We start from the raw sequence: 18,545 nt of genomic DNA on the forward strand, positions 1-18,545 counted from the left end.
CGCCCGCATCAATCGCGCACGGGTTGAGGATGATAGCTTGCATTGCATGATAACATGTTTCACGTACGTTCCATTGGAACTGTACTGGTATTGAGGTTGATAGATTGATAGGTCATACGTTTTATGGTAGGCCCCAATTTCATAATTAGATGTGTGGCGTCGAATCAAGTTGGTTGGGTGTTGAAACGGATATTATTGGTGGGAGATCCCAATTGGGATCAGGGGTTTTTACCAACTCAGAAATGGAACCCGTCTAATTATCAGTTTTTGGGTCAACGTTCGACTGTCTGGATTGAGAGATTGGAGGATTTGTACTAAGGCAAATATTTATACAAGAAAGGAGAATTGGAGAAGAGACTCTTGTCGGTTAAAAAAGAAAAAAAAGAAAAGAAGGAAAGAAAGGAAAGGACAACAAAAAAAAAAGAGAAAAAAAAGAAAGGAAAAGGAGGGAAAAAAAAAGGAGGGAATGATGGAAAAAAAAGGAAGAGGAGGAGGAGGATTTGACACTCATTGACAATGACAACGGCAATGGTGAGGCAGCAGCAACAGATGCAGATCTGAGATTGATTTCTTGCAATATTTATACTGTGGTCTTCTCTCTCTCTCTCATTGTGTTGGATATCAAATCTGAATTAGTGTCTCAAACTGGATCTTAGATTTAAGTTTATGTGTTTCTCTCCTTTCTCCAACTTTCTTAAATTACGAATTACTATTTGGGTCAAATGAGTTGATGGTTTGACTGCCCCGGTCAACAGTTTTCTGACATTGAATGAGTTAAAAGTAAAACAAAACCGATTGCTTTAAGATTTCTAAGCTAAACAGTCAGTCCAACCGTCCAAGTCAACATTGGTTTTTACCCTAAGTAGAGGTGTTTAGAGTCCACATGATACGTACGGCAATGGAGGGTGACGTTACAAGTAAGATAATTTATTAAATTTTCAGAGCATTATGGTGCAGCAGTTGTATGGAATCAACGTGTGGATGTCTTTCTGTGCAGAATGCTATTCCACAATAATTACGGTATCCCAAAGTAACTGCTTCATATTTTTGTACTTTAATTCGGTTTTATTTACCATCGTTTCAAATGGATACCTTACTCTTCAATAATGCTCCATGTCCGGGGGCTATTTTATTTTTGTGTTTTTTTGTCCTTTTCCTTGCTTTAGAGCGTAAAATTATGACCTTCAACACTATCAATGGAATGCTCTTGTATGTAATGGAATTTAGAAATCCCCCATTCCATACTTGCAATTAGGGATATAAAGGGATAAGTTTAAACTGAAATCGAATGAAATTCATCTTAAACCGGCCTTCAACCGGCCCTACCTGATTTGTTATAAGGTAGGGTCTGGTTTTAAATTCTTAAAACTGGTCTTCACTCAAGCTGGTTCTAGGGTCTAGGGGTTTATCATATCTGAACCGATCTTGGTTGATCTTAGTGGAATCGATTTTGGTGGAACCTACTTTGGAATTGAATTTGCCTTGAAATAAACCCCAAAATAATTTTAGGGATGTGAAAATTTGAACCCAAGTACTCATTGTTACAAAGACAATGGAGAAGGCCTACATATTAACTTTAAGTGATTTAATCATTTGTTTTTGTATTAATATTTGAATGTGTACAATAAGTAATGTAAAAGGGTAGTATTTACAAAATGATAATTTAAATTATAAGTTTTGAACAATATAATAATAGTCTACATATTAACTTATTCAATTTAATCAATAAAGACAATATAAGTTTTAAACTATATATATCATATTTATTGAAAATCAAGTTTTTAAAGAACATTTTTTTCTTCAAGGGGAAGAGTTTAAACCATTAAAAATCAAGTTTTAAACTATATATATCATATTTACAAGTAGACCCTAGAACCAACCTAAGAACCATCAAGGCCAAAATCAACCCTAGAACCGACCTTCATAGGGTAGGTTCCGGTTCTAAAAACCAAGAACTGACCCATATAGGGTAGGATCCAAGTTTTGCCATGAAACCGAACCGAATCGACCCATACTCACCCCACTTGCAACAAAACATCTAACTATTTACAATTAGACATGTTTAAGGGTTGGGTTTCAAGCCCAACATTATATTATTTCGGGCTTGGGCTTTGGGTCGAACCCATTCAAATTTTGGTAAAAGTCAAGCCTAAGCCTGATCCATGAATAAGTCTACTTACAATGATGCCATTATATTAAACAAAAATAATAATGACAAGAACCATCTCTCTCTCTCTAAGGGAGTGGAGAAGGTTAGCAAATCTCAATGACCTACTTTCCCTAATTGATACCTTTGGCTCAAAACTTGCAATATAAGCCTAAGACCGGATGAGGCAGAACCTCATCCTATTCATTTGTTTTTTCTATATAAGATATTTTTATATTATATGTTATATTATAAGTGAGAGGGGGTTGTGTGGAACCCAATGCCATGAGAGAGAAAGAGAGGGAGGTAGGGATGACAATTTTCCCCATCCACTCTTGGTACCTCTCCTCAACTTGATTAGGTCAAGGATAGAGACTACCTTGGAAAATGGGGACCGGAATTAATAGGACTATCCAATCAAGGATAATGATGGTGATGGGAAGTGGAGCCCCTACCCTTTCTCAACCCCAATTATATATATCAAAATATATTTAATTTTTTGTTTATTCTAAACAAATCTTTTTTTCCTAAAAAAACTTTTAATTAAGAAGGTTTTTGGAGACTCTACTACTTTATTCTCACCCTTGCTAGTTTGTCATACAAGGAAGACAAAAGTTTTGGGGATTTTTTTTGTTGCATATGATATATTTGATACTTGAAAATCTTTTAGAAAATAGTTACTAACGTGATTGAATAAATACCAGTTAATTGGTTACCATGATTTGGTTATCAATTTTTTTTAGGTAGATATCTTTTCGGTATCATAGTTGTCAGACTCTACTTATATTCATAATTTCGTCATATTTATCATAACTACATCTAGTAAATAAAATTGAAAATTTCATATCAAATAAATAAATAGTGATTAGTGTATGTCCTATTCCAGAAGTTTCTATGATACTAGGAAGGTATGAAAACCTTGGAAACTTTAAGTTAACCAATTAAAAAGGAAAATTAGAATCCAATGAATACCAGTTGAGTGGTTAGTTGGTTACAAATTGGATGCCACTGGTTGATTGATTATCCCTTTTTTAGGTTTCATGCCTTTCCAATATTAGAAACATACTAATATTTGGTTAATTAATATGATAGATATATAATATTAGATGTATGCTTATTTTTTTGTAATTTTATAGTCTTACAAATTATCTTTTTTATATATTTTTATTATATGAATAATGACAAGTTGACAACAGGACCTAAACGATTGGATTGCCAACCCACCACCCAAAGAGAAGCAATTTTGTTTTCAGGCTGTTCTTAAATTAAAATTAGAAGACATATCTATGAATCAAATTTTTTTTGGCTTAGGCTCAGTTTGGGAGGTACATATTTGTAGTTGCACTCCTCCCAAACTGAACCTTTGAACGAGTACAGATACAAATGTTTACGATACAGTGCAAATACATATAAAATAATACAAGGTTTTGCACTCTAAGTATTTGTATTTATACTCTTTCCAAACTGAGCGGAGGTTTAGCAATTGAACTTCTCCCAACTGTTGGATGAATTCTGCGCTAGATAGAAATGCTTCCTTGTTTTCGTCCCATTTATCCCCCGTCTCCTTTATTTATTTATTTATTTTTGATAAATCTCCCGTCTCCTTTCATCATCTTCTTCTTCCTCTTCCCCTGTGGTAGATACAATTTTCCCAGTAACCCTTTTCTCCTTAACTTCTCTGTATATGGGACAGAGATCATTTGCCATTTCACCATGCAGGTTAACCATTTCCATTTTTCTGCCGAAAGCAGTGCCAATCTTCCTAGATGATGCATCAAATGAAAAGGCAAAGTATTTTGTGCAGTTCAAGGCTCCAGAATGCATTGTTTTTCCCTACGCACTCTAGATCTCAAGCAAGGTTCAAAATATCGGTATCACAATAGGATACATTAGAAAGATCTGGATACCTATTAAAACAATAGGAAAACTCTCATGAACCTCGCAGATACAGTAACAACACTAAAAATTTAAGTTGAAATCATTATACGTAAAGTACAAACATGTAAGAAACACATATTAATAGTTTATATGAAAAAATACATTACAATTAATATAAGGAGACATGTAGAAATCATACAATACATTAATGATAATGCATCAACCAACAAATCATAAGCAACCACTATATTTTAATTATTAAACCAACTATTCCATATTTTATGTTTTTTTACTTTTGTTTATTACAAATCAAATTATTAAATATTAACTTCAAGAAATATATAATCTTAATTTAAAAAATATATCAAATCCATTAGAATTTCTATGCAATTCATAAATTTTAATTACTAAAACAATTGTTCTGTTTTTACTATTTTTATATCTGTAGATCACTAAAAAATCATTTTTATTGGCATAAATTGTTCATGGAACAACGGATTTGATAAATCATTCATAGATCCGTTGTATGGCTCTTTCCTACCTTCAAAACCATTTAAGATAAGTTATTCATTATGATTACAACAACATCAGACCCAACAAATCAATATATCCTTGCATTTCAAATGATTTAACATGTAAATCTACTGAATATTGAAGGATTAAATAAAAGAAATGCATTCTTCCACAAATGCTTTTGCAAATAGGAACTCTCCCACAAGGCCACAAGTGTTTAGTATGAAGAATGACGAGTGAGAAATGTGCTGTAAAAGTGAAACTAGCAAACATTAATCATTCCACCAGCAGATTATCCGAATCAGTCCTTATTGATATCTATCGGCTCTGTACAGGTTAGATACAAAGTGATACCAATGATACAGACCAAATACATGTGGAATGAAGGCGCCAACATATGCCACATCTCGATATCTATGAAAACGGAGACAGGCATTATCATGTCAATATTTTAAGCCTTGCTCTCAACAGAGATGGAACAAGGAATTCCACCCATCAGATACACTTTTCCTCAAGTTTTGCTATAAATTCCCATCTCAGAAAAATCTATTTTTCAAGTTTCAACGGTACACTCCCATCTTGTTGCATTTCAAAGCCTGAGGCCTTGATGGTGTGCCTGGCTATAGCCCTACGGGACATCTCATCTTAGGCACTTGTAAAATACAAATGTTATTCCTATTCTTGCAAGTAGAATGACAGCTGTGCTCACCATTGCTTTTGCTTTTACATGTGACCATTTAAGATGGTCTAATTACCAAACCACCTCCGTCAAGACACAAATACCCTTAACACGGATAGTATTAATAAAGGTAAATCCTACCTATGAGAGCATGATAAGCATTGTACAAATGGAAAACGGTTTCCTAATCGAGTAGGGAGTTTCTCTACGTGACCTAGTCTATTAACCAAGGTTTTAAAAAACCTACCGGACAACGAACCATTCAGGGGTCCAGTTCCCGTGTCAAATGGTCTGACCATTCGAATCAAACAGATGGCCCATTCTGACAAAAAAAATAAAAAACCGTTGGATGGTTTGAACAGTTCGACCATCCGGGTCAGCGGTTTGCTGACCAAATCAACGATTGTAGGCCAAAAGGCGGATCTGGGGTAAAATGGAACTGGTTCCCGGTTTTTCTGGTCCAACCATCCGGTCCAGTCCGGTTTTGAAAACATTGCTATTAACCTATTTTAGTCTAGGGAGAATTTTGCACATTCCCAATCTAGATGAAATCTTTAGGAGTAATCAATGAAACAATATCAAATCAAATCCTGGAACTTTTACAAATTGCGAGAGATATTGAGAGAGATCAAGAATTCTCACTACTTAGATTCATGGACTGAGTTTCGTTCAAAGAAAATTTACATATCAAGTTAGGTTATTTTGTTGTTTCAAGTACAATTTGATCAATCAAATAATCATGATGTAATTTCTTTCCATCCATTAACAAGTGGAAGACATGAAATAAAGAACCAAATTCATGAGTCCTTTACAGTAGTTGTATTACCTGTACGTGAGCTTTGACTGTTCTCTAATAGATATGATGGGAGAAAATATGGAATTATTAATGCCAATCCCAAACAGAGAAATACTAGCATACCGACCCACCAAGCTTTGTGTGGAATCCCAACTAATAATTCATCGCAAACTGCATTTGCAATTAAACATGGTTAGAAATTCTATGATCGCTAATGAATTCTTTAGAGAGATCGAAGAAGTAAAAACAACACAAAAAAGAACAATTTATAAAGTAATAAATGCACAATAATTTCATCATTTTTCTCTGATAATAAATACACAGAAATTTTACTAAAAATAAAAAAAGTACGATGATAGGTAGGTGCGACTTTAATCGGATCAGATTCAGATTTAACCTGCATCTGCCTTGTTGTTAGGGCCATCAATTGGACTGGATTTTGTCCAATCCGGTCCAATCCAATATTGGTCCATTTACAAATAGACTTGACCAAATCCAGTCCAAAACTCCAAATCCATACAATCCAAATCCAATCCAGTCCAAATAAAACGCAAAATGGACCAGATTGGATCCAATCCAATCCAAATTGAATCAAATACCAAAATAACATACAAAATCCAGAAAATATATAAAAAAAACTACAACACCTGCTCAATCTAATCCAATTAAAATGCAAATGGATCAGATTGGGTCCAATCCAATCCAAAGTGAATGAAAAGTACTTTTGTAAAAGTACTTTAATAAAAGTGCTTTCGTGAAACTGCTTTTGTAAAAATACTTTCGTAAAAGTGCTTTTGTAAAAGTACTTTACTTTTATAAAAGTGCTTTTGTAAAAGTGTTTTCATAAAAGTATTTTTCATAAAATTACTTTTATAAAAGTGCTTTCATAAAAGTTCTTTCGTAAAAGTACTTTGCTCTCATTAAAGTACCTTTCATAAAATTACTTTTATAAAAGTGCTTTTGTAAAAGTATTTTCATAAAAGCATTTTTATGTCGGCTTCAATTTTGATCAGTTTCAAATTGTATAAGGGTTTGGCCTCATGATTGGACTATTGTGAATTTGGTTCAAATCCGATTCAGACCAATAAGATTATGGACCAATTTATTTTGGATTGGCTCATTCAATAATTATAATGAACCATCCAAATCTGATTTGATAAGGTTTGGATCGGATTGGATCCGATACAAAACCAATCCATTGACATCCCTACTCGAGAGAATTTGTTTGGTAGTGAGGGCGATGCAACTAGAAGGAGAAGTAGATGGCCATCCGATAAGCACCGCTAGTGTTGAAGTCTTGAAGATGGAATGAAATATACCCAAGTTGTCGGCAATCTCGGCCAACCATCCCAAAAGCTAGAGGTGTAAATCAGGTCGTGTTGGGTTGACATGGCACGACCCGCGTTTCCCTCCCTTGGGATATTTCGGGGGGTCGGCCTAACACAACCAACGGCCTGATCTTACGCAGGCCCATGTCGTGTTGTGGGCCAAGCCGGGCCGTGGACCAAGCCAAGCCATGAAAGGTGTATTTTCTAAAAAAATTGAAAAAAAAACAAAAAATTTAAAGTAAATTAACAAAATAGACAAAAATTAATATATTAATTTTATTTTATATGAAATTTGATGTAAACAATTGATTATATATGCAATAATAAAATGAAATAGTATAATAAAATTATATATAAATTAATATATTTTATATTTTATATAATATATATCATATATATTGATAAAAAATAATATATATCATATATATGGGTCGTGTTGGGCCGTGCCGACACGCGGGCCGCGGGAGGCACCATCTGTGTTGACCCATGGACCTGAAACTCCAGGCCCGGCACGGCCCGTGTGATCATGTCGTGCCTGACACAGCCCGCATTCTATCGTGCCGAGCCAGCCCAAAATCATGTCGGATCATGCCAAGACACAGGCGGCATGGCCCAGTTTACACCTCTACCAAAAGCGTGTCAACGATCATGCAAAGGAGACGACCACTTTGTTGATGGGTCATGTCCGAGAGGAGGCATTTGAAAGAGGGTTTGAGAGAGGGACTAGCTTCAAAAACGCCAATGATGAAAATGTCCAAGCTTTAGCCTTCAAGGTTTCAATGAACTTTCATACGGTTTGCAAAGAAATGGAGTTCATCCATTTCGGTCCGCTAATTATAACGGACAACAAAAACGTGGACCAGTCCAACCCAATAATAAAATTTGGACCATCCAATCCATCCAATCTAGATGTGAACCAAACGGGGTCCAACCCAAATATGGTCCATTGACACCCCTACTTGTTATACTTGAAATGACAAAAATAAAAATAGTTTTGAAAAAACTAATTACTTTTAACTTGTACGTGTATTAAATACAAATTTATTACTATATATTTCCATATCTGATTCTATTATTAATTGGATGCAAGTTCTAACATCCAAATCCAAAATAATCAGATTGGATGTCAAATTGGGCTTCAAAGTCCATGACAGCCCTATAGGTAGGATGATGAGCTAGTCCCTAGATCAATGCTCTAAAAATCATAATCGTATCATAAATCGTCAAGAAAATTAAATCATTGAATCATAGGTAGGATGATGAGCTAGTCCCTAGATCAATGTTCTAAAAATCATAATCGTATCATAAATCGTCAAGAAAATTAAATCATTGAATCATGAATTGTATCATAAATCATAAGATTATTTCTATTTTATACAAACTTGTCAAAAATTTAAATATAGATATGCTAAAAGGCTAAACATGTATATAATAGTGTTTTACCCTATTTTTAAGTCATATCTACCATGTGTGTACCTAAAATGATAGAATTTACCACTTAAACAATAAAAGTCTAAGATGATATAATCAGGTGGTTTGACTTGAAAATCAAATAATCCATATACAATGGCTCTTTATCCAGCATATGATATAAAATAAACTCAATATATGGACTTAAATAAAATAAATTAAACAATTTTTAGTAAGCTTTTTAAAACAAGACACCCTTGACAAAAATATAATCAAAATAAAATGGCAAAAGTAGAGAACAAGTTCTAAATTGAATGGATTTAAATCATAATGAATCGTAGGAATTGTATAAATCGTAACATTTATGAATCAAATCGTAGGATTCAAACAAAAATCGTCTATTATTTGTTTCCTTGTATCCCAACATATTTAAATGGGATGCAGCAAAGAAATTAATCCTTCTTGCTTCCATGTATTGATTTGGACTATATGGTCTCTAGAGAGATCATATGATGGATAGTTATCAAAAAAAAAAGATCACATGGTGGATTTTGAAAAAAGAAACGAGTTTGAAATAGGTATATAAACCTAATTAAGGACATGTATGAGTGTGCAACAACCTCTGTTGGAACACCTATAGGAGAGAAATCAGATATTATAGTTATAATGGATCTTCACCAAGGCTTAGCACTCATTTCTTATTTATTTGCAATAATCATGGATAAATTGACTAAACATACTGAAAAGGAGGTCCCATGGTGCTTATTGTTTGCAAATGGCATAGTATTTAGTGATGAAACTAATGAAGGATTAAATGCAAAATTAGGCTTACGGACAGGTCAGAAATGAAGTCATTCAAAGAAACTTAGGAGTAGATCCAGTAGGTGATAAAATTAGAGAAAGTATACTAAGATTGTTTGGTCAGACACACAGCAAACCATCTAATAACACCAACATGAAGTGATCTATTACAAGTTGAGGTGCCTAGAAGAGCTATGGGAAGACAAAAAAGGACATGGTTGAAGTAGTAAGGAATGATTCAAGTGCTCATAATTTAACAATGGATATGGCATTGAAAATAACAAATTGGTGGAAAACCTGAGGAACACCAGCAATCAGATTCTTATAGAAGGACTTCACTGAAAATCTGCCATTACTGGACCATTTCCAGACGATTAAATCTTGATTTGGGTATAAATGTTGATTCTGGAGTTACTGAAGCAGAGCTAATAGAACTGTAATCTCCCAATCATTGAGTTGTCTCCTGAATTTAGGACACCAGGTCTCTGTTCTCCCAAACCACTCAAACTGATCTGCCACCAGCACATTCTCGCCCTCAGTTATAATAAACAGAGAAGGAAAAGTCTCCATTAAGGCAGAATTGTTACACCAAGGCTCTTGCTAGGAACAGGTCCTTCTTCCAACCCCTACTTTCAGCCTCACCCCTTGAATAAACTAGGGAAAAACTCCTCAATTCCCTTCCAAGCCGAACAACCAAAAGAAGAGAAAGAGATACATGGGTCCCAGCCATTGTTCCTGGTACCAAATTTTTCCACAATTAGCTGCCTCCACAGGCTCTGAGGCTGGGAGTTAAAAATCCAAAACCACCTCCCCATTAAAGCAATGTTGACTTGCCTTAACCTTCTCACACCTAGGTCCCCTGCAGCCAAAGGTTTACAAACAGTTTCCCAATTCACCTGATGGGTCTTCCACTCACCCTCCTTACCACACCAAAGGAAATCCCTTTCTAATTTCTCCAGTCTCTGAGCCACTTGGGCTGGGATTGGAAATAAAGATAAGAAATGTATGGTAAGATTTGCTAGTGAGCTTCTTTTAACAGAGTGATTTTAGCTCCCTTGGAAAGATATTTGGATTTCCAGCCCCCAGCCTCTTCTCCAACTTTTCAACCACTGGCTCCCAAATGGATTTGGAATGGCATTTTGCACCAATCAGTAAGTCAAAGATGGAATGGTGGAATAGGATTGATGTAGACAATCCCATATACTTGGGACAAGGCTTAGATGATAATGATTTACAGATCTACAACTTGCAATCAATTTTTAAACCCATCCCTCTATGGTCTATGATTCCATGCAACTTAAAAAATATGGAAGGTGTATATAGGAAAGGTTGCAGAAGAGAATCAAAAACATGATTTTTACAGGAAATCTGTATTAAGGTTCTTAAGGTTTTTGTTTTGGGCTTGGTAAGAAAGATAAAGATTCCAAGATTTGGATTATAGCTTACAAATAAATTAAGAGTTACCATTTTCTGGGAGCAATGGAGAAGGCCTAAGAAGGAACTTTGAAATCTGGATGGTTCAATTAGTATTTAGTTTCCCATAACCATCGTGAAACATATTTAACCCAAGTATCTTTATTTTGAACTGATTGAGTCCAAGGATTCTCAGCCTATGACAGGAAGCAATTAACCCTAAAGGGCATGCAGCGAAGATGCATAATGGAGCCAACAAATAGCCATACAAGTTTAAATTAGTTAAAGATCTAGTTTAAATATCCACAGCGGATAACTTTGTGACATGAATTAGAATTAGTTTCCTGTAATAGAAATGTTGACAGAGGAAAGTCAGAAGAAGGTAGAGATATTACTACAGATATTATGAATTGCTTGAAAATAATCTCTAGCTTACCTATGTTGAAAACAATGAACTCTCTCTCCAGACCATGTGGGATAGCAACAACTCCAGCAGGCTCCACAATTACAAGAACATGCAATCCATTCTGCACAAAAATAATAATAACAACAACAACAACAACAATAATAATAATAATAATAATAATAATAATAATAATAATAATAATAATAATATATTCACAAACTTCTCGCAAAAACAATGAAATCCTTCTTTAAATGTGAAACATTTTACTCAGACCTGAAGACTAAGGATGTCAGGACTGTCAGCCTTAAAAATGAGTTTCTCAGTGTTGAGTAATCTTCTTTTTACATTTAGACCTTTGACATCATCGTGCCTTTTCAGCAAAATAGAGAAGCTAGCTGGTATCTATTATTCAAGAAAATTGGGTAAGCTTCAAGAAAGGAAAGGCTGAAAAAGTAAACACTGGACAAAAAGGGCATACATACTGAAGCTGGATATGATATCTTCACTTCGTACCACATGGATGGTTTAAGCCCTTTTAACTGGTAAAGACGAGAACCCATTTGCAAAGGTAACTTTTCCTGATATAGCTCTTCCCCAACATTCAACGCTTTGTGGTCTATGCTGTGAAATTTTAAGTAAAGAAAACATTTTTCAAATTTAAGAACAGAGAATTATGTGATTAACAGTTACTGGACAGCAGAGGAACCATGAAAAATCAATACTAACATATTCTTGTGACTGAAACAAAGACAACTGATACTGCACCCATGAAGGAAGAGAAGAAAAGATATAGTGTATGCCAGAACATGAACCATTGTTGCAAATCTAAGGTGCTCCCTCTCAGCAGTTCTTGCCTGCCTTGCTGTATTGACCATATGAATTTATGGGATCATGCCCCTTCATTTAATCAAATGCATTGTTGATTATGTGTCCTCATGGAGCAAGTCAAAAGCACCTCCAGTGCAATTCAATGTTCACTGAGAAGAGAGTATGCGTGGTAAGAGTTCAGATCAAGATCGTAGAAGGCACAAATGAAGAAACAACTCAAAGTCAAATTTCATAAACGCTAAGATGGGATCAATCAACACAGTGCTATAAAACTTTAGATATATTAAGAACTATTACAATTATTTGTTAAAGGTAATATCAGTGTTTTAGCAAAGTACGCATAGGCACATTTTAAGGCATGTACCTCCCTCAAGACCTCTTTCAAAAGGCACATTAGTGATGCACCTTGCGCATCATCTTAGGCATAAGCCTTCTATAAGCACTCTGTTTTTTATTATTTTTTATGCAATCTTAAAACACCCTTATAATGGCCTATTAACTTTTAAATTACCTTTTAGTGGCACTTGTGACCCTGTTTTGTAAAAGGACAGCTGATGATGGGAGTTGGGAAGGCTTTGCTATCTGCCCGGGGGGAGAAAAGGTTAATATTCTCCAGTTTGCTGATGATACATTGTGCTTCTTGGATGCTTCTCCGTCCCAATTGAATCTCATCCTTGGTATTTTAATATGGTTTGAAGTGGTGTCTGGTTTGAAGGTGAACTTGAACAAAAGCTCTATCATACCAGTGGGGCTGGTTGATAATTTAGAGGAATGTGATGAGGTCTTGGCATGTAAGATTGATTATCTTCCTGTGAAGTATTTGGGTCTCCCTTTTGGGGGCTAACTGGCTCTCTTCCTCGATCTGGGGTCCTGTCATTGAGAGAATGGAGAGAAAGCTAGCATCTTGGAAGGCAAAATACCTTTCTTTTGGTGGAAGGGTAACCTTGATTAAAAGTACTCTCTCAAATCTTCCGACTTATTTTTTATCCCTTATCCCTATCCCGGTTGGTGTGGCTAAAAGGTTGGAACAACTTCAGAGAAATTTCCTTTGGAGAGGTTGGGAGGAGGACAATAAGGTCCATCTGGTTAATTGGGACCAAGTTTGTCTTCCTAAAGTGGAAGGCGGTCTAGGAATCAGGAAATTGAAGAATTTTAATTCTGCTATCTTATGCAAATGGATTGGGAGGTTCTTAGTTGAAAGGAATGTGTGGTGATCTCTCATTGCTGAAAAGTATGGGGTTGATTGGGGAAATTGGGGAACGAGAGATCCACCTCCAAATTGGGGCAACTCTCTCTGGAAAGGAATTATGAGGTACTTTCCTATCTTTGGGGAAGGGATTTCAATGTGTGTGGGCAAAGGAGACAGAACAAAATTCTGGAAAGACAAATGGTGTTTAGACAGTCCCCTTGCTAGTTCCTTCCCTCACCTTTTCAGATGTGCAGTCAATCAGGAGGCTACTGTCGCTGATTACTTATCATTGAATGAGAATTCAGTGTCTTGGTCCCCTCTCTTAAGGAGGAATTTGTTTGATTGGGAATTGGATGAATTCTTGGAGCTGATGTCTCTGCCTCTTGTTCAGAAGATTGATGTGCTAGAGGAGGATTTGTGGTGCTGGAAATGGAAGCCGGATGGGGTGTTTTCTGTGAAATCCATGGCTGATAAGTTAGATAATGTGGGAGGTTCTGAGTTCCCTGCTAGGCAGATTTGGAACCCTCTGAGCCCTTCAAAAGCCAACTTTTTGGTCTGACGATGGCCCTTGATAAATGTCTTTCCAGGTCTAACTTGTTGAGAAGGGGTATTCCAATTCTGGATGCAAGTTGTGTGCTTTGTGGGACCGTTGAAGAATCTACGGAGCACCTTTGTCTTCATTGTCCATTTTCTCTACAGATTTGGCTGCATTTTCTTAAAGCTTTGGGCGCTAACTAGGTTTTGCCGAGATCAGTTAAGGATAACTTGTGTTCCTGGAAGCTGAAAGGTCTTAGTAAGATAGGGAAGCTAATGTGGAAGACAATTCCAGCTGCAATCCTGCGGTCCATTTGGGCTGAAAGGAATAGTAGAATCTTTTGTAATAGGTATAAGGATGTTGATCATGTAATTCAGAGAGCTGTGGGCAAGTTGATCTCTTGGGTTTCCACATCTGGGGAATTCAGAGGTCTTAATATATCTGTTTTGCTTCAGTCTTGCTCCTGGTGGAGGTTGTAATTTTGGTTGCTTTTCAGACTGCCTTCTTGGGTCTGAGTTGTAACCTTCTTTCGCTTATGATGAATAAACTTACATTACCTTTTTCCAAAAAAAAGTAATTGTCAGTAAGTCAGTTAACTTAAGTAACAATAAACAAAGACCTTTTGAATACATGGAGACCTGGTTTTGCAGATAAGATATTAGATAGCAAAACTTCTACTAAATAATGCAACAATAATACAACTAATCTCCGATCAACCTAAAATAGGATGAACTGCAACCAAAATCACAAAACCTACCCCCGTTATACATATCGGCTAAAGAGAACCATTGCCTCCAACACCCTTCCCCCATATGGGCTTGTACAGACTTGACTTATTCCTATACCAATGTAAAGGCCCCAACCTCCGAAGATTACGGTGTCTAACATCACGCTAGCTGCTTTAAGTAATGCAGCTAAGAAATAGACAAACACATTGCAAGTTTCACAAGCTTAAATTGTTGTTTCTTGAAGCGTTTTGGTATGATCCACATTCAATTGCCTTCACTTTCACCTTAATTTTGTTTTATATGTTATGCTTATGTATGTTAACTTGAGCTAATAAGCTTAACAAAAAAATGAATTTATTTTGGAAAATAAGTTTCTTCATTTTTTATGTATTTATTTATGGGATTTTGGAATTTAATTTATTTGTTCTATTGGAAAATTCAGCTACTTAGAAACTAATTGCAAAAACAGTGAACAAAAAGAGGAAAAAGTTTCTAGGACCAAATTACCCCTGTATTAGAAAAGAAGAAAAGTCATAACAGCCTTTTTCTTCCACATACATCTCCCTCATCATTGGTTGAAGTTGAAATTACAACAAGAAAATTAAAAAAGATTGTGAGACACTTTCAATTTTTTTATAATAGTTGGCATCAAACGCTCATTGAGTTTTGCACTCTTGCTGAATTCCAAAATTTGTACAACCTTATCTTATTTAATTTAAAGCATTGAAATTCTTCTGTCTCTTATAGATATGGAGATAATAAAAATAAGTAGAGAGGGAATGAAAGAGGCAAACCAACTGGGGTTTCCTCGACAGAAAGTTGAATACAAAAGTCCTGCATTTTTTGGGATTAATTTATTTGCATTTGATACAGTTTTGGAATCAAGAGCAAACTGAGGGTGTTTTGAGATTTTGCTTATGGGCTGGAGGCTGTGCATTAGTGTTTGAGGTTGTAGGTATTTGGTGGTGTTTGATTTGAGGTGAAAGGTGGAGGCATTGAGTGGTTTGGGGGATATGGGAATTCGTATCTAGGATTTTTTTTTTTTGAAGGATAAAAGGAAAATTCATTGAACTTGAAAAAAGCAGTACATCTCAAAATACTGGTTGTCAAGTTGACAAACCAACAACCTAACAGAAATACACTGAAGGAAACAAAATTACAAGGATTCTTTTCCAAAGTGCTCCAAAGACCCCTGAATTTCATAAAATACAGTTCCCCTTGACATCCCCTAAGCTTTAAGTTCCACTCAGTCACCTCTGATACGTGTCTTAGGAGAATTCACCCCTAAAAGCTAGCTGTGTTAGAGGGAGGGGGACCCAAGCACATATATACCCCACAACAGCATCCCATACTACCAATGTGAGATACCTCACATTAGCATCCCATACTACCAATGTGAAACAAATGGATCGTAACATTCCACGACGCTCTGCAATCCCAGTGCCCACACAGGCTGCTTTTGCACTAGTCCACCTAGTCCCAGCTGAACACTACAAATACACCCCCAGAAAAATCCTGAAGCCTACATATATGTTGATGGATCATACGATCCAGTAACAGGAGCAGCTGGAATAGGTTATGTTATTCTAACAAATAGTTCACCAAACCGCATCAAACGAGTGTTTCTAATATGACTGAATCATTTGCTACGCCAACGATTTTTATTTTATCTTTTATCTTTTTCTTTTTTGAGATGTATATATGATTCAGATCGCAGAAACTTGAAATGTAAATAGACATAAAAAAATGTTGATGATAGAACACTAACAAATGTTAAGCCCTAACCTGGAGCCTAATGTGTCAATGGAATCCGAAAAAAAAAATGAGCAATGGCAGTTGATTATACCTGAACATGGTGAAGAACAGCTAGTAATTAGCCTCCTACAAGAAAAAAAATGTCTATTAGTAGTTGATGGAAGAAGAAGAAGAAGAAGAAGAAGAAGAAGGGGAAATTAATGGAACGATAAAAAAAAAAAAAAAAAAGAGGATTGAAGGAATTAAAAGGAGAAGAACTACCTGCGTAGATGCTTCTCAGTCGCTTGGGGCAAAGTTCCTCACTTTGGAAAGCGGAGAACGATTGAACGAAGGATGTTTCGTAGAGTTCGAGTTTTTGCTGGATGTAGGTGGAAAGCCCGAATAGACCAAAAGCTTCGGTTGTAGCTTTTGAGATAAAGAGCATTTTGACTTTTAAGCTTTTGGAAATACAGAGAAACTAATACAAAATAGAGGTTTTGTATTTTATAAATTTGTATTTCTACCCTTTCAAAACTGAGCCTTACCGTCTTTTATTATTAATTTAATATGAACAAATATTATTTAATAAATTTTGTTTTATTAATAATTTATAGTATTTTTAATAATTGTTATTATTTTTATTATTTTAAGTGAAATTTTTATTAAGTTTAAGGATAAATTACAAATACCCCCTCTACTATGGGGTCTATGACAAAGACCCCCTATACTTCGTTTTGCAATAAAGACCCCTTTCCATTAGATTTCCGTTGAAATCCGTGTTATAATATTTTTAAATCCCCATACTACCCATAACTATTTGGAAAAAAAATATTGTTCATCTTTCCTGATCTCACGACTCTTTCCCCCCCCCCCCCGATCTCTCTTTTTCCCCTTCCCCTTTCTCTCCTCCCTTTTCTTCTACCCGATATCAAGGAGAATAAACTCTGTATAGCGATCACTACGAGCTAGTAATTGTACAGTCAAAACATATAGATTTGGATGTACTTCGAGTTTTTCCACAGCTGCACACCATAAGTACTCAACAATGATAGCAACTAAATAAGCAAGGTCTCCAACTTCCTCAACGAGAGCAAATACAGAAATGTACATGTTTCATGAAAGAACTTGTGATTCCACAAAAGCATTAGAGTCAAATCGACTGCTGCTAAGAATTTTAACCTCAAGTTCATATCTGGACAAATCCAGCCCACTAGTTTTTACAATTACAACATCGCAAGTTGGACAATCTGTTAAAAAAAAACCAGTATGTTCTCAGACTCCAACCTAGTTATTGAACTAAATCTCATGATTTTATTGTCTCTGAACTTTATAATTCCGAATATCTTTTGTGGAAAGACAGTTTCGGCTCTATCTTGAGCAATCGTAGAAAATCCAATTCCACAATACTTCATTGGAAAAAACTTTCGCCCCAAACCCCCAGTTCATTCAAGCTTCACAGAGAAACTGGAGGAATATCTCCTTTGCTGTAGTTCCACCTCTTCATTAGTCATTACCACACATGGAAAGATTCTGAACCAGAGAATATCCTCCTGTCTCCACTCTTCTCCTCCTCCAACTCCTCTGCTGCTTCTAACCAATCACCCATCAAAACCATCGTAATCCTTGTCCTCGAGAACCGGTCCTTCGATCACATGATTGGATGGTTGAAGAAATCTGTCGACCCATCAATCAATAGAGTCACAGGTAAGGAATGCAACCCTGTGTCAACTAAAACCCCACAGTCCCAATCAATCTACTTTACCGACGATGCCGAGTTTGTTAGAATTTTTAAGAAAATGAATATTTAATCACTTAGAAAAGTGGGTCCAATATTTAATCCAAACACATAATTTTCTACTGGAAGAATAGAATGACTAATATGTTAAGGTTTGAGATTTCTTTTTTTTTTCTTTTTTCTTTTTATTTTTGGTAGAAAGGGTTATAAGGTTTTACGAGATGGAAGTTTAGTCATACAACTTAGATTGATTGCATTAAAAGATGAAGAAAACGAAGAAAGGATATCTGGTTCGTGATGGAATCTACAGGGAGTATACCTTACTTTACAAATCAATCAAAATTTTCTTATAGTGCCTGTAACTACAGAACTGGTTGCAACAGCAGGGAGCTTCAAGAGGGATTAGTGTTGTACACTGTGAATGCT

General features: G+C 35.7%; 2 protein-coding genes across 5 annotated transcripts; one reads left to right on the plus strand and one right to left on the minus strand.

Moving 5' to 3' along the window:
• Positions 1-3,969: 3,969 nt before the first annotated feature.
• On the minus strand, positions 3,970-16,855 carry LOC148847480 (uncharacterized). Of its 4 annotated transcripts, XM_088950159.1 has the most exons (9): positions 16,667-16,808; positions 16,497-16,531; positions 12,710-14,479; positions 12,097-12,347; positions 11,853-11,991; positions 11,644-11,772; positions 11,401-11,491; positions 6,043-6,183; positions 3,970-4,053 (listed from the first exon to the last, which is right to left on the minus strand). In XM_088950159.1, exons 4-9 carry the CDS (start codon positions 12,243-12,245, stop codon positions 4,007-4,009), a joined length of 696 nt encoding a protein of 231 aa, XP_088806285.1. In that variant the 5' UTR covers positions 12,246-12,347; positions 12,710-14,479; positions 16,497-16,531; positions 16,667-16,808; the 3' UTR covers positions 3,970-4,006. The 4 variants fall into 4 exon arrangements, with proteins under 4 accessions (XP_088806285.1, XP_088806284.1, XP_088806286.1 ...); XM_088950158.1 differs by lacking the exon at positions 12,710-14,479 and having other exon boundaries at positions 16,667-16,819; XM_088950160.1 differs by lacking the exon at positions 12,710-14,479 and having other exon boundaries at positions 16,436-16,531.
• Positions 13,506-14,401, plus strand: LOC148847481 (uncharacterized). Its single transcript, XM_088951269.1, has 2 exons — positions 13,506-13,940; positions 14,126-14,401. Exons 1-2 carry the CDS (start codon positions 13,506-13,508, stop codon positions 14,399-14,401), a joined length of 711 nt encoding a protein of 236 aa, XP_088807395.1.
• Positions 16,856-18,545: the final 1,690 nt, after the last annotated feature.

The sequence above is a fragment of the Nelumbo lutea genome, chromosome 6, assembly GCF_056320005.1.
Source record: "Nelumbo lutea isolate HS-2025 chromosome 6, American lotus-T2T, whole genome shotgun sequence".
NCBI classification, from domain to species: Eukaryota; Viridiplantae; Streptophyta; class Magnoliopsida; order Proteales; family Nelumbonaceae; genus Nelumbo; species Nelumbo lutea.

Excerpts from the sequence above, each read along its gene's own strand:
- LOC148847480 (XM_088950158.1), bottom strand. The coding sequence starts at position 12,245 with ATGGTCAATACAGCAAGGCAGGCAAGAACTGCTGAGAGGGAGCACCTT. Across the intron at positions 11,773-11,852 it reads AGATATCATATCCAGCTTCA|ATACCAGCTAGCTTCTCTAT; the intron begins GTATGTATGCCC and ends CTTGAATAATAG. Across the intron at positions 4,054-6,042 it reads CAGTCAAAGCTCACGTACAG|GTATCCAGATCTTTCTAATG; the intron begins GTAATACAACTA and ends TTGTTTTAATAG.
- LOC148847481 (XM_088951269.1), top strand. The coding sequence starts at position 13,506 with ATGAGGTACTTTCCTATCTTTGGGGAAGGGATTTCAATGTGTGTGGGC. Across the intron at positions 13,941-14,125 it reads CTTCAAAAGCCAACTTTTTG|GTTTTGCCGAGATCAGTTAA; the intron begins GTCTGACGATGG and ends GGCGCTAACTAG.